General features: G+C 45.4%; 1 protein-coding gene across 10 annotated transcripts in view; it reads right to left on the bottom strand.

Annotated features, from left to right (window-relative positions):
• The window catches only part of PAM (peptidylglycine alpha-amidating monooxygenase), a 275,158-nt gene extending 258,484 nt beyond the window's left edge, over positions 1–16,674 (bottom strand). For 2 of the 10 annotated variants that reach the window (XM_069752305.1, XM_069752350.1), the window contains exons 1-2: positions 5,474–5,610; positions 4,576–5,041 (exon numbers count right to left, since the gene is read on the bottom strand). In XM_069752305.1, the coding sequence (XP_069608406.1) occupies positions 4,576–4,667 (92 nt within the window). In that variant the 5' untranslated portion in view covers positions 4,668–5,041; positions 5,474–5,610. Of the gene's footprint in view, positions 1–4,575; positions 5,042–5,473; positions 5,674–6,369; positions 6,482–16,522 lie in introns of those variants that run through there. The other 8 variants (XM_069752269.1, XM_069752296.1, XM_069752313.1 and 5 more) reach the window with 8 other exon arrangements.
• Positions 16,675–18,443: the final 1,769 nt, after the last annotated feature.

Below are 18,443 nucleotides of genomic sequence, written 5' to 3'. Positions count from 1 at the left end.
GGAGAGGATATAAGTGGGATCTCCTAGGACACAATGAAATATATCTTTCTTTCTTGTGCTGGCAATGTTTTTTCAGGAGGCGGTCACAGATTCTGCCATTTTTATTGGAACAGGTAGTGCAACACGCCAAGCAGTTTTTTTATTCACAACATGATGGAAACCCGATGGGCAGTATTATTAGTCATGTGAGTGTGTCTGGTGTCCGTTAAGTGACCGATCCGTCAGCACCATGAAGTCCATTTTTTTCCTTTCCTAATAAGGAACAGAGAAGAGAATTCCGAAGGCTGATGTGACCCCAACCGTTGCTATCCGACTCCTAGACGTTCATCCTCCTACTTTGCAAAGGGGCATACGATGAAAGATTTGCAACGCGATTCATCTTTGTCAGTTGCTTCTCTGTAAGATACTACAAAGTATCACTTTTTATAATTAAAACATGTAGGATGACAAATAGCTTTTGGGCTATATCATCCTCTTAGGTTTAGACAGCTCAGTCTCACTTTTTAGCAATATATTACGGAAGTCTGACGATTGCACCAACTAATATTGACCTTATTTGAGGGTTATGGTCATATTTTTATAAGGGAGGTTACAAATGAAAGGAAACAGTACAACTTTCCCCTTTAGGCTTCTTTTACACTTACTGTGTTTTTTGCAGCCCGTTATTGCGGGCCTTTTTTTGCAGGCCGTACCGCCACAAATTTCACGGTCTGCGGCAATAACGGACTGCAAAAAACTTGCGGATCGCCGTTTTTCGGGTTTCCATTACTATGGAAAAGTATTGGGAAAAAAAAGGGCGTTCCGCAAAACCGGAAGTCACGGGGCACCGCAAAAAGAAGCTTCCGTTGTTTTTGCGGCCCCATTGATTCTCAATGCGGCCGTGTCCGTAAGCTGTGAAAAAGACTGAGCAGGCTCCATATTTTTTCACGGACGTAAATACGGCCCTCACGGCCATACGGTGCACAGTGAAATTATTGCGGCCCCATAGAAATCTATTGGGGCGGCAAAAACGGGCTGCAAAACCACGGTATGTGTAGAAGAAGCCTTACTCTATGTCCAGCGCTGCATGGGACTCCTTAATTAACCCTCAATGATGCCTCTATGGGAGAAATTACAGCAGATTCAGAGATGAGGGGCTGCCTCAACGACTAGTATAGGGGTATAGCGTTAGGGATGCAACACTATGAAAAAGTCATTTTTACAAAAGTCCTTAACCAGATTTCTATGCAAGCCTGGTTATGGAATAGAATGGGAGAGTCTACATGACGGGTTCCCTTTAAGTAATAATTTGTAAAACATGGCTGGACTAATGCGGGGGGCCTGCTAGCCCATGTGAAGGGAAAAAAAAAAAAAAAATCGATGTTATTAGTTTACTCATTAAAGGGGTTTTCCAGTACTATGATATTGGTGACCCATAGACAGGTCATCAATATCTGATCTGTGGTGGTCAGACACCTGGCATCCCCCACCATTCAGCTGCTACCAGCTATAGTAGCAGTAGGATGAAAAGTGTATGGAGGAGAACACCGAAGGTCCATCACACTTTGCAGTGGTTGTTCTCAAGTACTGCAGATCAGCTCCTATTAAAATAATAGGAAACGCTCTGCAGTTCTCGGCAGCTGCTACTACAGTGTATGGAGTTGTGGTGTTCTGCATTGTATAGGGTTTGTGGGGTTGCTGGGTTTTGGACCTCCACCAGCTATTGATGTGTCATCGATATGTCCTTAATAGGATACTGGTGCAAAACCCCTTTTTACTATAAAGGAAAAAAAGTGGTAAAAATGAAGAACATGGTGCAGAGAATCACGCTGTCCGGTTTGGTCTTCTGACACTCATTTATTCAGCATTGGGTGCCTTCCTCTTCCAGCTGTGTTCTCAGGCCGGGACAGAAGACAGTGCTCCTGCCTGCCATATATATTATTACTATATAATTACACCTCCTCCATATGTCTCTAATAGAGTTTGATGCAGGAAGCGACTGCAGATCCTAGCGATATGTCATTACATGTAATGGCGGGCAGTCCCCTATAACCATTAACCTTACAATGGCAAGTACATGGTGAAGCGTGGTTAAATATTACATTGGCATTCATTTGGAGACATCATTTGCTTCTCTTATCTGTTATATTATGTACAACTGTTTCTGCCTATAAGAAATACAACTTTAAAAGCAAAAGTTTCACATGGATTGTAACATATGTTCTACATCGAAATCAGCGTGAAATCCACCACAAATCTCTGACTCAAGTGGTTTCAATGCAAAAAGTTTGGCAAGTAGCCACACTCAAATAAACTCTACTAAAAAGGGGCCAACAACATGTAGAGCAACAGCAACTCAAACAGCAAGCCGACATTTTTTGGTGCCATTACCTTCTGTGGGAACATAGCCTAAAGAACTGTTTTGAAGACTCTGTTCACATCATTTTGGGGGCTTCATCTTGGTTTCCATCAAGTTTTCAGGAAATTTTGACAGCAAATATAGTACAGACAGGAACCCTGATTGACTGAATAAATCAATGGGGTCGCGTGTGACCAGATGGATGCTTCGGGAAAATAGATCCTGACAAGTCATTACATTAAGCTTGCGTTATAAACATGGGCTATTTCACTGGTGAGAACGCCTACCTGTTTCTTGTAAAGGTGGGTATCAGCTAGTAGGTAAACCTGTATCACTAAGCTGATGAGCTATTCATGTCTTTAGGGGACCAAGTAGAAGTCCCTAGATAGCTGCAACAGCAGGAATATTGTTTGCCACCCACCTTCTGGATAAGATATGACCTGGTTTTCTGGTTAAATTGATTTTCAGCATAAATGTGAACAGCGTTTTATATTTCAAAGGTAAATATTTAATACTAGAGATACAAACTACTTGACCTTAAGTGTAATATCTGTTTTACTTTATTGTGTTTTTACCATGTTGTTATGTAACAGCAATTCTAAGGCTATGTGCACACGTTCAGATTTTTTCGCGTTTTTTTCACGTTTCTTCATGGTAAAAACGCTATAAAAACTCATTAAAAACGCATACATTATGCATCCTATCATTTAGAATGCATTCTGCATGTTTTGTGCACATGATGCGTTTGTTTCCGCAAAAAAACGCATCGCGGTAAAAAAGTCAGCATGTTCATTAATTTTGCGGATTTTCTGTGTTTTTCCCGCTATTCTATGCATTTGGGAAAAACGCATCAAAAACGCGGTAAAAAACGCGGTAAAAACGCATGCGGATTTCTGGAAGAAATGTCCGGTTTTTGTCAGGAAAATTTCTGCAAGAAATCCTGACGTGTGCACATACCCTTATAGTAGGAGCAAAATAGAGTCGTAATAAACTGCTTTTTCTCAGTTGGGTCTATCTGATTAATTAGGATTGATCTGATGATCAAACAGTTTATATTGGTACAACAAATAAAATGACTTCCCCTGGGTCAGAGCTACAGAAAGAGAGTCCTGTGGTACATACATATGTTCACAAATATGTAAAAAATAAATAACTATACATATATATATATATATATATATATATATATATATATATATATATATATATACACACACACGGTATATATACACATACATACATACACACACAAACATACATACACACACACCATGTACACAAACATGAAAGTTTCCATTCTGTGCGAACAGACCCAGAGAGAGCAGGCACAATGCCGAACTTTCCCGTTTTAATAACGCACGGCACTGATAATACAGCTGGGACAGAAAATATTTCCTGAAATGTGTTTTTGTATGGTTTAAGTAGCAGGAGCAGCATCTGAAGCCAAGCCGGGGATGACTAATAGGAGGTGGAGAACGTTTACAATGGAAAGAGGTGGTAGCATATGGAGAAAAATATTCTGGGCGCTGTGGTGAATTATGTATGCAAACATTAATATTTCATGCTAAGATTATGGAGATAGATGCATTTAGAATCTCGGAGTGAAACGAAGACTTGGATTTAAATACAATTTTCTTGGGATCAGATGACAATTTTTTTTTTTATATCAAGATGATTACCCGAAGAAAACTGTGATGGCAAAGTGGCATTTCAACGAGTGTGGATGTTATGGAGGGTGCGGGAAGAAATCACTGTAGACACATACAGTGCAATATAGATTAGGAATTGGGAATTGGTTATGACAACTTCTCACAGTACGAAATATCTGCTAAAACGTAACAATGTCAAAGCATAATAATGCAACTGCAGAAGACTATTCCACAAGCCGCACACACACTAATACAAACATACAATCTTATGCTATACACAGAAAAGAGCCAACACTCAAAACCTCCAGAAAGCTTCCATACGGGGAGACGTTGGCCACATTCATCCACTACAAAGGAGGGCATGTTTTGGTTTGTTTTTTCCTCTTTCAATCAAAACTGTTTTTTTGGGGGGGGATGTTGTTGGGGTGTTAAAGCCAAGATGCTGAGTACGTCACCGGAGATTGTACAAAAGCCTCTCTAGTATAATATGAATGGAAAAGTTAAAGAAGCAATTTTTCATATAAAATGTACATTGTTTCTATGATGCACCTGATAGAATAGTAAAATAGGTAGAAACGTATCCCTTACCTTTTAAATACCGAGAGGGGGCTCCTCCAACAATAACAGCTGTCTTGTAATATAAGAAATAATATCATGAAACTGCTAATAGTGCTGGCCATGTCCACCCCGCTGTTCCAGCTCCTGTTAGGAGACAATGTAAAGGCAGTGCTGTAATCCTGGCAATTAGGAAGCGTTATCAATCTACGATTCCATTAGTGGTGGCCCTTCAGGTGTCCAGGAGCAGATGACAGCTCATCCGTCTCCTCCGCTTGGCGACAACGTGCGGGGGGATGATACGGTTGCCTTTGATTATCCAGAAATAGTCGCTGGACCGGGGTTTTCTTGCTGTAGAACTCTTTATGAAGTGACGGAGCAGAAGTTGGATGCCAGTCTCCTCCGGGGGCTCGCACCCTGCCGCTCTGCTGATCACCCACAATTACAGAGCCTTCCCAGTGACATCACGCTAACACCAGCATCAGTCTTCATCGAGAGGCTGCAAAGAGAGGGGCACATAATGGATGACTAACATATTACACCATTAGTCCTCAGCAAATCCCATGCGGACGTTCCTCAATGCATTTGCTCTTTGACAACTCTAAGCCCATCCCCATTACCAAACTACACGCTGCTATCTCCTTTCACTCACAGTCTTGGCTTCAGCCAGCAGCACACAATGATAGACATGTCAGTCGTGCAACATGCTGGGATTGTACCGCTGCCGGGTCCCACATATGAGATACACGTCTATCATGGAGGAAGACATGTCTACTAGAGATACACAACCTGTGACAGACTGCAAGTTCCTGGGTTCACACTATCTGACAGGAAGCCAGACCCTCTGAGGGTATATACATATATATATACACAATCATGAAAGAAGCAACATGACGTATGGAAGACAACACGTCTAATACAAAGCACTCACCTCTGATCCTTCTACTCCTCAGTTCCTACTAACTGGAAATGGAACAGGGAGGATCTACCGACACAGAGGAACTCCCACCATTATTTGTGATGACGCTTGGGAGACCTGTGACATGACCAAACTGATAGGGAAGGAAGTGAGGAGCAGCAGACGACACCAGCCATGGACACAGCTGCACTGCATACAGTCAGCACGTACACAATGGAGCACGTCCAAACAGAAAACTTACTAGTGTGTCACTGCAGCCTAAAAGAGGGAGAAGTTCCACATTCAGACGCACGTATGTGTAAGGCCACGTGCACACCTTCAGTATTTGCTGAGATTTTACCTCAGGATTTGTAAGACAAAATATGAAGTGGGTGAAAAATGAAGACGCAGTGCACACGTTTCTATTATACTTATCCTCTGATTGTTCCACTCCTGGTTTACAAATACTGAGGTAAAATACTCACCAAATACTGAATGTGTGATCGCAGACTTAGAGGAATTCATGCAGGTTGAAAAATAAAAAAGAATATTAACCTGAGTTACAAAATGAATTATGATTGCAAAAAGAATTATTACATTATTGCACAGTTAGGTTGACAAATACTACACGTTCATGTTCATTTATAATGCATGTATACATAGATTTCTGATCAATTTCTGCCCAACAAGCCAATATTGGTGTACGGAAATACACGTTTGATTTGAATGAAATCTGTCAGAAAATTGATCTGATCTGCTAAACACAATGACTGTAATATGTAAACAGACATCTGAAAAAGCCTCCGTTATCTAATATATAAAGCTGAATGTGTGTATGTGTGTATGTCCGGGATTGGCATTTTGCACAGTCACACGTCTGGACCCCGAGAGCGTCATAGGCTATGTTGTGAGGTGACATTTTAACATACCTCCCAACCGTCCCTCATTGTGCGGGACTTTCCCGGATTTCATGCTTGTCCCGGCTGTCCTGCACGGGACGCAGAGCGTCCTGCAGACAGAACAGGAGAGGCTGCTGTCACACGCCCCCTTTTGTTAGGCCACGCCCCTTCCCCGTCGGTGTGTTCCTGAGTCTTCCAGTGTGCCTCACAGTTCAGAGAGAGGGGACACCTGAGGGGACATAACACAGCCGGGCACAGCCTGGGTGCCGGGGGCAATGTAAGCAGCAGACCATGAGTGGACTGGAGGCTGCTAATGGGACAGATGCAGATCAGTGAGTAGTGGATGTCACAGAGATGACTGACTCCATCCAGTGCATTGTGGAGGAGGAGCAGCTGCAGCCTCCTGGGAGATAGTGACAACACATCACTGTGGCTGCTTTTTTTCCCCAGGCATAAAAGGGCTAAGCCTAAGCCCCTATGACAGTCAGTCACTGTATCATCATGTGCTAATTACAAGCTGCAGCTCCGCTCGGTACACACACACGCGGCTGAGGCTCCGCTCAGTACACTTCGTACACAGACACATACACGCGGCTCTGCTCGGTGCACCTCGTACACACACGTGGCTCCGCTCGGTTCACCTCATACACACACGCGCGGCTCCGCTCGGTTCACCTCGTGTATACACACACACGTGGCTCTGCTCGGTGCACCTCATACGCGGCTCCACTTGGTACACCTCACACACGCACGCGGCTCCGCTCGGTACACCTCGTACTGTGAAAGGTGTACGGAGCAGAGTCGTGTGTAAGAGGTGTACGGAGCCATGTGTACAAGGTGTACGGAGCACAGCCGCGTGTGTACGAGGTGTACGGAGCGGAGTCGTGTGTACGAGGTGTACGGAGCACAGTCGCGTGTGTACGGAGCGGAGCAGCACGTGAAAGGTGTACGGAGCGGAGCAGCATGTGAAAGGTGAGCGAAGTCGTGTGTACGGAGCACAGCCGCGTGTGTGCGAGGTGTACGGAGCACAACCGCGTGTGTACGAGGTGTACGGAGCAGAGCAGCATGTGAAAGGTGTACGGAGCAGAGTCAGGTGTACGGAGCACAGCCGCGTGTGTACGAGGTGTACGGAGCGGAGTCGTGTGTACGAGGTGTACGGAGCGGAGTCGTGTGTATGAGGTGCACGGAGCGGAGTCGTGTGTACGGAGCGGAGTCGTGTGTACGAAGCGGACTCGTGTGTACGAGTTGTACGGAGCACAGCCACGTGCGTACGAGTTGTACGGAGCTCAGCCGCGCGTGTACGAGTTGTACGGAGCACAGCCGCGTGCGTACGAGTTGTACGGAGCACAGCCGCGTGTGTACGAGGTGTACGGAGCACAGCCGCGTGTGTACGAGGTGTACGGAGCACAGCCGCGTGTGTACGAGGTGTACGGAGCACAGCCGCGTGTGTACGAGGTGTACGGAGCACAGCCGCGTGTGTACGAGGTGTACGGAGCGGAGCAGCATGTGAAAGGTGTACTGAGCAGAGTCGTGTGTACGAGGTGTACAGAGCACAGCCGCGTGTGTACGAGGTGTACGAAGCGGAGCAGCGTGTGAAAGGTGTATGGAGCGGAGTCGTGTGTGTAAGAGGTGTGCGGATCAGAGCAGAGTGTGAAAGGTGTATGGAGCGGAGCCACGTGTGTACGAGGTGTACAGAGCAGAGCCACGTGTGTACGAGGTGTGCGGAGCAGAGCCATGCATGTACAAGGTATACGGAGGGAAGCAGCGTGTGCAATGTGTATAGAGCGGAGCCGTGTGTGTATGAGATGTATGGAGAGGAGCCGTATGTGTACGCAGCAGAGCCGTGTGTGTGGAAGGTATACGGAGCGGAGCAGCATGTGCAATGTGTATGGAGCGGAGCGGTGTGTGTATGAGGTGTACGGAGTAGTGCCATGTGTATGAGATGTATGGAGCGGAGCCGTGTGTGTATGAGGTGTATGGAGCGGAGCCGTGTATGAGGTGTATGGAGCGGAGCTGAATGTTTACGAGGTGTATGGAGCGGAGCTGAATGTGTACGAGGTGTACGGAGCGGAGCTGAATGTGTACGAGGTGTACGGAGCGGAGCCGTGTGTGTATGAGATGTATGGAGTGGAGCCGTGTGTACGGAGCGGAGCCGTGTGTGCAAAGTGTAGGAGTAGCTATGCGTGGCCATTATACGATACGAAGTATCATGTGCGGTCATTATACAGTATGGAGCATCATGTGTGGCCATTATACAGTATGGAGCATCATGTGCGGTCATTATACAGTATGGAGCATCATGTGTGGCCATTATACAGTATGGAGCATCATGTGCGGCCATTATACAGTATGGAGCATCATGTGCGGCTATTATACAGTATTGAGCATCATGTGCGGCTATTATACAGTATTGAGCATCATGTGCGGCCATTATACAGTATGGAGCATCATGTGCGGCCATTATACAGTATGGAGCATCATGTGCGGTCATTATACAGTATGGAGCATCATGTGTGGCCATTATACAGTATGGAGCATCATGTGCGGCCATTATACAGTATGGAGCATCATGTGCGGCTATTATACAGTATTGAGCATCATGTGCGGCCATTATACAGTATGGAGCATCATGTGCGGCCATTATACAGTATGGAGCATCATGTGTGGCCATTATACAGTATGGAGCACTATGTGCGGCCATTATACAGTATGGAGCATCATGTTCGGCCATTATACAGTATTGAGCATCATGTGGGGTCGTTATACAGTATGGAGCACTGTGTGGGCATTATACAGTATGGAACACTATGTGTGGCCATTGTAGAGTATGGAGCATCATGTGTGGCCATTATACAGTATTGAGCATCATGTGTGGCCATTATACAGTATGGAGCACTGTGTGGCCATTATACAGTATGGAGCAGTGTGGCCATATTTTTTTGTTTAAAATTATTCTTTATGAACAGTGTGATCTGCAGTGCTAAATGGGTGTGGTTGGGACGTGGATATGGGTGTGACTAGTGAATGGGTGTGGTCAGAGGCGTGGCCTAAAATTTGCCGCGACGCGCGTTGCGCGCCGCAAACTTTGTCCCTCTTTCCCAACTTCAAAAGTTGGGAGGTATGTTTTAACCCCGCGCTTTCCAATTCACCAAACAATTTTGCCCCTATCTACATAATGGGAAAAAATGAAAGGAAAAGTGTTGGAGGCAAATTGACAGCTGCCAGATGTGAACAAGGGGGACTTAAAGAATGAGAGCGATGGCGCCAAAGAGTATATACCGCACAGTTGCTAAGGTGGGGCCCCGACATGGGATACTCACCACACACGGGGATATGAACACACACAAAATGCGCCACACACTTCCACGTGCTTGAACACATATTACCCTCAGCACACATTTCACCACAAATACACCAACCTCGCCACATAAAAGTCGAAACACAAAAGTCGCCACTCAAAACTTGCCACGCGCAAAACTTGCCACATGCAAACTAGGCTCACGCAAAACTCGCCACACGTGCAAAACTCACCTCATGGAAAACTCGCCACACACAAAACTTGCATACACGGAAAAATTGCCACATACACAAAAGTTGCAATACATGCAAAAGTTGCCTCACACAAAACTTGCACATACTCAAAACGCACCACACATAAAACTCGCCACGTGCAAAACTCGCCATGCGCAAAACTTGCTGCACACAACTTGTTACACTAACCTGTCACATGCAACTCGACACAAAAAGTTGCTACACGCATGTCGCCACACAAAACTCATCTCACAAAAGTCGCTACATGCATGTCGCCACATGCAACTCCTCACACACAACTTGACACATGATACTCGCCCTAAAACACACACAAGTCTGGTATTATCCTTCAAAAATAAAAATCTGATTAATAAGCAGAAAAACTACAAGAGCAACAAATGTACCATATAGGAAATACGGCAGCTGTCAGTCACATGACCTGTCTATTATGTGTATGTGTGAGCTAATATATACTGCCAGGGGGGAGTGCTTCCTGTTGGCTGGGGATTTATCAGGCTGCCAATTTAGCTTACAAATACTGAGGTAAAAATACTGACCAAATAACGTGTGAACGCGGTCTAATACAGGAGGAGATGACACACAGATATATACTATATACAGGAGAGATGACACATAGGTATATACTATATACAGGGGAGATGACACACACATACATACTATATACAGGGGAGATGACACACAGGTATATACTATATACAGAAGGAGATGACATACAGGTCTATACTATATACAGGGGAGATGACACAGATATATACTATATACAGGAGGAGATGACACAGGTATATACTATATACAGGAGGAGATGACATACAGGTATATACTATATACAGGAGGAGATGACACACTGGTATATACTATATACAGGGGAGATGACATACAGGTACATACTATATACAAGGGAGATGACACACGTATATACAATATACAGGGGAGATGACACACAGGTATATACTATATACAGGAGATGACACAGGTATATACTATATACAGGAGGAGATGACACACACACATATATACTATATACAGGGGAGATAACACAGGTATATACTATATACAGGGGAGATGACACAGGTATATACTATATACAGGAGGAGATGACACACATATATACTATATACAGGGGAGATGACACACAGGTATATACTATATACAGGAGGAGATGACACAGGTATATACTATATACAGGTGGAGATGACACACAGATATATACTATATACAGGAGGAGATAACTTACAGGTATATACTATATACAGGAGGAGATGACACACGTATATACTATATACAGAAGGAGATGACACACAGGTATATACTATATACAGAAGGAGATGACACACAGGTATATACTATATAAAAGAGGAGATGACACATAGGTATACAGAGGAGGAGATGACATACAGCAGGTATATACTATATACAGGGGAGATGACATACAGGTATATACTATATACAGGAGATGACACACAGGTATATACTATATAAAAGAGGAGATGACACATAGGTATATAGAGGAGGAGATGACATACAGCAGGTATATACTATATACAGGAGATGACATACAGGTATATACTATATATAGGAGATGACATACAAGTATATATTTTATACTTAAGAGATGACATACAGGTATATACAATATACAGGAGGAGATGACATACAGCAGGTATATACTATTTACAGGGGAGATGACATACAGGTATATACTATATACAGATGACATACAGGCAGGGGTGAACCTAGCCTCTCTGCTGCCTGAGGCGAACGGAAAAATGGCGCCCCCCCCTCCACACAGTCCCTGCTGGAGGGGGGACGGGAAGGAGGGAGGGAGGAGGGGGGGCGGGCACTTGACCCCGGAGTTTTATTAAAAAAAAGCAAATAAAAAAACCAAAACCTAGCAGCGCAAATCCAGTTGCCGTATATACTCGAGTATAAGCCGGCCCGAGTAGTATAAGCCGACCTCCTAATTTTGCCACAAAAAACTGGGAAAACTTAATGACTCGAGTGTAAGCCTAGGGTGGAAAATGCAGAAGCTACCGGTAAATTTCAAATAGATACCAATAAAAGTAAAATTAATTGAGACATCAGTAGGTTAAGTGTTTTTGAATATCCATATTGAATCAGGAGCCTCATATAATGCTCCATGAAGTTTGATGGGCCCCATTAGATGCTCCATATTAAAATATGCCCCATATAATCCTGCATAAAGGTTAATAAGGGCCCCATAAGATGCTTCATAGAGATATTTGCCCTATATAGTGCTGCACAAGTGTTATGGCCCCATAAGATGCTCCATACAGTCACTTGTCCCTTATACTGCTGCACAAGTGTTATGGCCCCATACAGATGCTCCATACAGTCACTGCCCCATACAGTGCTGCACAAACATTATGGCCCCACAAGATGCTCCATACAGCCACTTGCCCCATATAGTTCTGCACAAGTGTTATGGCCCCATAAGATGCTCCGTACAGCCACTTGCCCCTTATAGTGCTGCACAAGTGTTATGGCCCCATAAGATGCTCCGTATAGTTACTTGCCCCTTATAGTGCTGCACAAGCATTATGGCCCCATAAGATGCTCCGCACAGCCACTTGCCCCTTAGTGCTGCACAAGTGTTATGGCCCCATAAGATGCTCCGTACAGTCACTAGCCCCATATAGCGCTGCACAAGTGTTATGGCCCCATAAGATGCTCCGTATAGTCACTTGCCCCTTATAATGCTGCACAAGCGTTATGGCCCCATAAGATGCTCCGTATAGTCACTTGCCCCTTATAATGCTGCACAAGCGTTATGGCCCCATAAGATCCTCCGCACAGCCACTTGCCCCATATAGTGCTGCACAAGAGTTATGGCCCCATAAGATGCTCCGTACAGCCACTTGCCCCATATGCTTTTGCTGTGATAAAAAAAAAATCACATACTCACCTCTCTTCGCTCAGGACCCCCGGCACTGGCAATATTTACCTGCTCTTCGTGCGGCTCCGTCTTCGGCACTGACGTTCAGCAGAGGGCGCGCACTGACTACGTCACCGCGCCCTCTGACCTGAGCGTCACAGCCACTGAAGACGGAGCCGCACTGGAACGAGGAGAGGTAAATATCACGCAGCGCTCCCCTCCCCGTATACTCACCTACTGCTGGTGCTGCGTCCCTGCTTCTTCCGCCGCTGCATCTTCTTCCTGTATTGAGCGGTCACAGTTACCGCTCATTACAGAAATGAATATGCAGCTCCACCTCTATGGGAGGTGGAGCCGCATATTCATTTCTGTAATGAGCGGTACCATGTGACCGCTCAGTGCAGGAAGAATCTGCAGCGCTGGAAGAAGCAGGGACGTCCAGGGACCGCGCCGGGAGTAGGTAAGTATAATACTACAGAATCTTCCGCCACTCTCTTCTGCCGCCTGAGCCAAAGAGCTCAAATCGCCTCATGGTAGCAGCGTCACTGCATACAGGTGTATACTATATATAAGGGAGATGACAAACATGTATGTACTGAGGGGAAAATGAGAGGTGTGAGGTGAAAATGAAAAGGTGTGAGTGCAAAATGAGAGGAGTGAGAGAAAATAGTGGAGTGATCGGAAAATGACAGATGTGAGGTCGAAATGACAAGTGTTAGGGGGGAATGAGAGGAGTGAGGGGGAAAATGAGAGGCGTGATGGGAAAATAAGAGAAGTGAGGTGCTATAACTAACCACAGATAATTACTATGCCCAGGCAACGCCGGGCTCTTCAGCTAGTAAGGAATATAAGGGGATTTGTGATGAGATGACACTATCTGCTGGCTCGAGACCTGTATGTGTAAAGGCCGCCATACACATTACGTGACTGCTGGCTGAACGATACTTTAGCGGATTGTTCAGCGGACAGCAATCTCAGCAAACTCTTCCATACACAGGCGTGCTCGTAGGGTTCTCCACGAGAAAGCCACCGACTGACGGTCTATCTCCAGGAGAACACTGAAATTGGAAGTATGAAATCAAATATGCCCAAGCAACATCTCCACCAACAATCAGTGGGTTGGCGCCCCCATACACAAAGTGTCGGATGGACCCATCTGTATCAGCGGATTTGGCTACATTAGTCTAATGTCCATGGGAGCCTTAGATGTCGTTAGGACCTCCGCAGTGACCTTGAGTTAGGAGCCACTTGTATGTAGCTGTCATGGCAATTATCAGGTTGCAATGTAGCAGCGGCATACTGTGATCTCTGGTAGGGGATGTGTTGTGGTCAGAGTCGCCATACAGCACCGGCTTAACAGGGATCCCTGCGGTGGGTAAGTGGTTGTGCATCAAAGTATTGCGTCTTCTTGGCATTCCCACAACAGCACTAACATATGGCGGGAGTCACATTAGCGTATCACATCGGATGCGATATGCTAATGACCCTCGGCTCCTGCTCTCCTGCGAGCGGGAGGCGAGGTTCAGTGCTCTGTGCCCCGATCTTCTCGCATCAGAGAATAGGAGCACATATGCAGGGGAGACGGAGAAAGTAATTTCTCCATCTCCTCTGCTGCCGGTGTCAGTGGGAATCGCACTGCACTAGGGTGATAGCCCTACACACTCACCCATAGACTTATGTAGGTGTGTGCAGTCTGAATTTTGCATGCAGTCGCAGCATGCTGCATTTTTTTTCCATCCGATCGCGATCTGACCGGAACAGGAAAAAAAAAAAAACGCCATTGAGAATAGAAACATAGGATTAAATTGGTACAAATGCAATCTGACTTTTAGTTGGATTGCATTCATCTGATTTTATCGCAAGTGGGAGCAAGCCCTAAACCTGAAAGCTACACCAATGGCTTCTCTCCCAGCCATCCAGGGAAATGTCCTGCACAGACTAGGGGAAGAAAACTGGATGAGCACGGTCTTCTCTCCGAGACTCTGGCTAGAACAACAGATCATGTTTCAAGGCCCCATAATGGGTCATGGGATATCGGCTAACAGGAGGCCCCCGGTAGGTGGCTTTAGGTGAATGCTTTCTCCTTTTTGGAGGAGAGCTGATTTACATGTCACATCCCCATCACATAGGAGTAGAGTAGGTGCAGACCAGGGCAGATACCCAGCGATCCCAATATGTAGGTGTAGAGGTGCTGTACATTAGGGTGTATAACATTTCAGCATACGGGGGCCTGCAGAAGACATATCCTGGGAGACAACGCAGAACAAGGGCCAATGCAGACCTACATCTGTGTGACATCCATTTGCCATCCGTTTTCATACATCAGCAAAAAAAAATGGAATAGCAGAAAGAAAGCAGCTCGCCCGAGATCCTCGGCACGGAAGGAAACGACTTCTTCTTGGCACTGCTCAGATCCAGTAGAAACACTCTTCCAGCCATGGTCCCAGGCAGGGCCGGACTGGCCATCTGGCAATGCTGGCAAATGCCAGAAGGGCCTGTATGGTCATGGGCTGCCTTGTCTGCTACATTGTTAACAGAATCAGTCTTCTCAAGACACCCATACTGGTAAAGTTGTGATGGAGCACAAAGTTGCTGACTCCGTCACTTACCCCAGCAGGCCGCGGGTATCATTAGAAATATTGGTCTTGTAGAAAATCTCCCTTTCCTCCATTCAGGGTAATATTAGTAATATATCCCATCTGGATCATGGGGACGGGGACAACATGGGCCTGTGTGATTTCAAAGGCCAGGACTGAATTTCAGCCCCAGTCCGTACCTGGTCCCAGGTGATAAAACAGAACACAAATCCGATGTAAGTGGACATCCTCAGATGCATCCAGACCCTGCGCGTCTCAGTCCGTCCATGATTACAGCCCGACACTCACATGTTACATTTGGATTACATTGATCATTGGAATAAAGTTCTATTTTTTAACCTGGAAACACGGCTGAAGAGGTTTCTCTATTGGAACCAAAAAATATACATGATCAAATACAGTTTCTTAGGTTGCTACTTGAAATCGGACGTGACTTGGTTGTTCCGTCTCGGAACCTTTTTTTTTTTTTTTTTTTTTTACGCACCCATAGACTTGAATGGGTGAGTTTCATCCAGGACTCGAAAGAAAGTACTACACACACATAACATATGTATCAAATTATTAGACGCGGCACAGAGATGTCAGAGACTAAAAATAAATAAATAAAAATGCTTCACTCCAAAGACATACTGATAGGGAATTTAGATTGTGAGCCCCAATGGGGACAGTGATGATGACTGTGACTGCGCTGTGTTAGCGGGCAGCATTATCATAGCAGCTTCATCAGGCCACGCCGCAAACAGCAAAAAAGAAAAAGCAAAGCTGCACTTCCAATCATAGTGAAAAAAGAACGTGGATCTCTCATCAGCCATCTGTGACAGCTCAGCCCTGCTTAACTGCGACTTTCCCAAGCAATATGTACTGTATATGTGTGTGTATATATATATATATATATATATATATATATATATATATATATATATATATATATATATATATATATATACAGACACACACGGTTATGAACGACAAAGTCATAAATCCCAATCTATCATACACCGCATCGCTGCATGTGTATAATGTTTATAACAAGTGTCTGCAATGTGACTATTACATAGGTAGCCTCAGAAATCCATTGTATCCACACTTGGTGCCAATTATCCCATCTGCACGTTCCGATCATTGTAAGCTAATGACTCACCATACTTGGGACTCAGTGATACTGTGGAACCACAAGGATCAGCAGTTCTCTGATCAAGAAAACGCATGCTTTATCTGCGTGTAATAAACCAGACCAGTGTAGACACGCTGACTCCATGGAGTTCTCCGGGAGGGGAGAGGTGTTACTTGGTTGCTGATGTCAGCCCTGGTCATCTGACTGGAGACGGTCTGCACCTGCGCACTAAGCACATGGAGCAGTGGTGGCCATCTTGGGTAAGGGAAGCCCAGGCTTGTACAGGTTTCTAGGCTGAGGTGTTAGCTATGAGGGGGTCTGTGCCTGCACACTCATCTGCAGGGTCCACACCAGCTCTCTGGAGTAAGGGAAGCCCCCTATAGAGTGTCCATGACATACAGAAGGTGCAGTGATAGAGACCCCCTGCTCCAGGTCAGTGTGATCCCTGAGGTCACATGTGGCAGGGTGACCCTCAGGACAGTCTCATCTATAGGGTCCCAGGTACCGCAGTCTCCAACCAGGGACAGATAACAGCAGTCCTATGACCGCTATCCGCGTCCTATGCTTACGGGACTTCCGTAGTGTTGAGGAACGGGATAAACTTGCTCTGTGTGTTTAGTGCACAGGTTCGGACCTTTTCCAGTCAGAAAACCATGTTTTGCCCTCTCAAAGGGTATCAGCAGGTTTTTGCTAACATCATCATAATGTAGGGGCAGAGTCCCTGATTCCAGCTATGTATCACTGGGCTGCTTGCTGTAATTTTGATGAAATCAATGTTTTATCACTAGAGGACTAGTAAACCTGCTGCCATGTAGTCCGCCATATTCATTAACTCCGTCCCATCAATAAGTGGCAGCTTTTTGCCTATGCACAGCATACACAGAAACCTGCTAATCAGTAGTGTGGACGGGGTTATACCCAGAGACCTGCTAGATCTGCAACTATTAATCAGAACAGTAAGGGACACATCGCTGGAATCGGCACCTATAGCAGGCTGCTCTCGGAGGGGTAATAAGGACCTGGGGACAGATCCCTTTTAGGGCTCAGATGGCAGAATTGAAATAACCAGTCACATTCTGAAATGGCAGACTGGCTCCATGGTAGCACTGCAATACGCACAGTAACGGAGCTATGAACCAGCTGGGTTTTTACCACCGCAGTCATTGTACATTGCGCTGTGCTGCAGTGTAGCAGTGGCATACAGCGATATTTAGCAGCAAAAGTCGCCGTGTAGCCCCAGCTTAAATCATTCATTCATTTAGAATTGCACTCCATATTGTATTGTGAATTAATCGTTTATTGTGAATTAATCTGTATATATATATCCACACTATCCATCATTTGTGTGTGGAAGCTGTAAGGGCTTGAGTTGTGCTTGTTGCACCCCGATGGCCGCAGCATTACCGAAATGCAGAGGATTTCTGATCCAAATATCCAGCTAGCCGAGGATGGCTGAAACCGTTGTCTACTCCCCAGTTTTGTTGCACTCGTTACACTGCCCCCTGCTGGATTGAGAGGCGTTGCAGCAGCTGCAGGGTCCTACACACTCAGTTAAGGCCCGATCCCAATTCACGATGGACGTTGCCCTAAGGGACTGTGTACCTGTCTTGTGGACAGTGGTGGAGATAATGGACTGTGTCCCCATCCTAAGGACTGATAAGGGGATAATAGACTGTGACCTGGATTTAAAGGGCTACCCTTAAAGGGATGGACTTTGACATGCTGTGTTGGCTTTAGGGTCCTTGCCCATTTAAAATTTCATGTGATGTGTACGGTTTGTATGGCACCCTTGGCACTTGGCAAATAAACAGTATGCCAATCCATACAGAATAAATGGAGAAAGTAAGTTCAGCAAAGAAATTCAAACCACCCAAAAGACAAGAGGATGACTAGGGCCCATTATAGTTACGCTGGCATACAGTGTACAGGACCAATGTGCCCAGCGGGC

This window comes from Ranitomeya imitator, chromosome 1 (assembly GCF_032444005.1).
Source record: "Ranitomeya imitator isolate aRanImi1 chromosome 1, aRanImi1.pri, whole genome shotgun sequence".
In the NCBI taxonomy this organism is placed as follows: Eukaryota; Metazoa; Chordata; class Amphibia; order Anura; family Dendrobatidae; genus Ranitomeya; species Ranitomeya imitator.
This window is presented reverse-complemented; position numbering and strand designations above follow the sequence as displayed.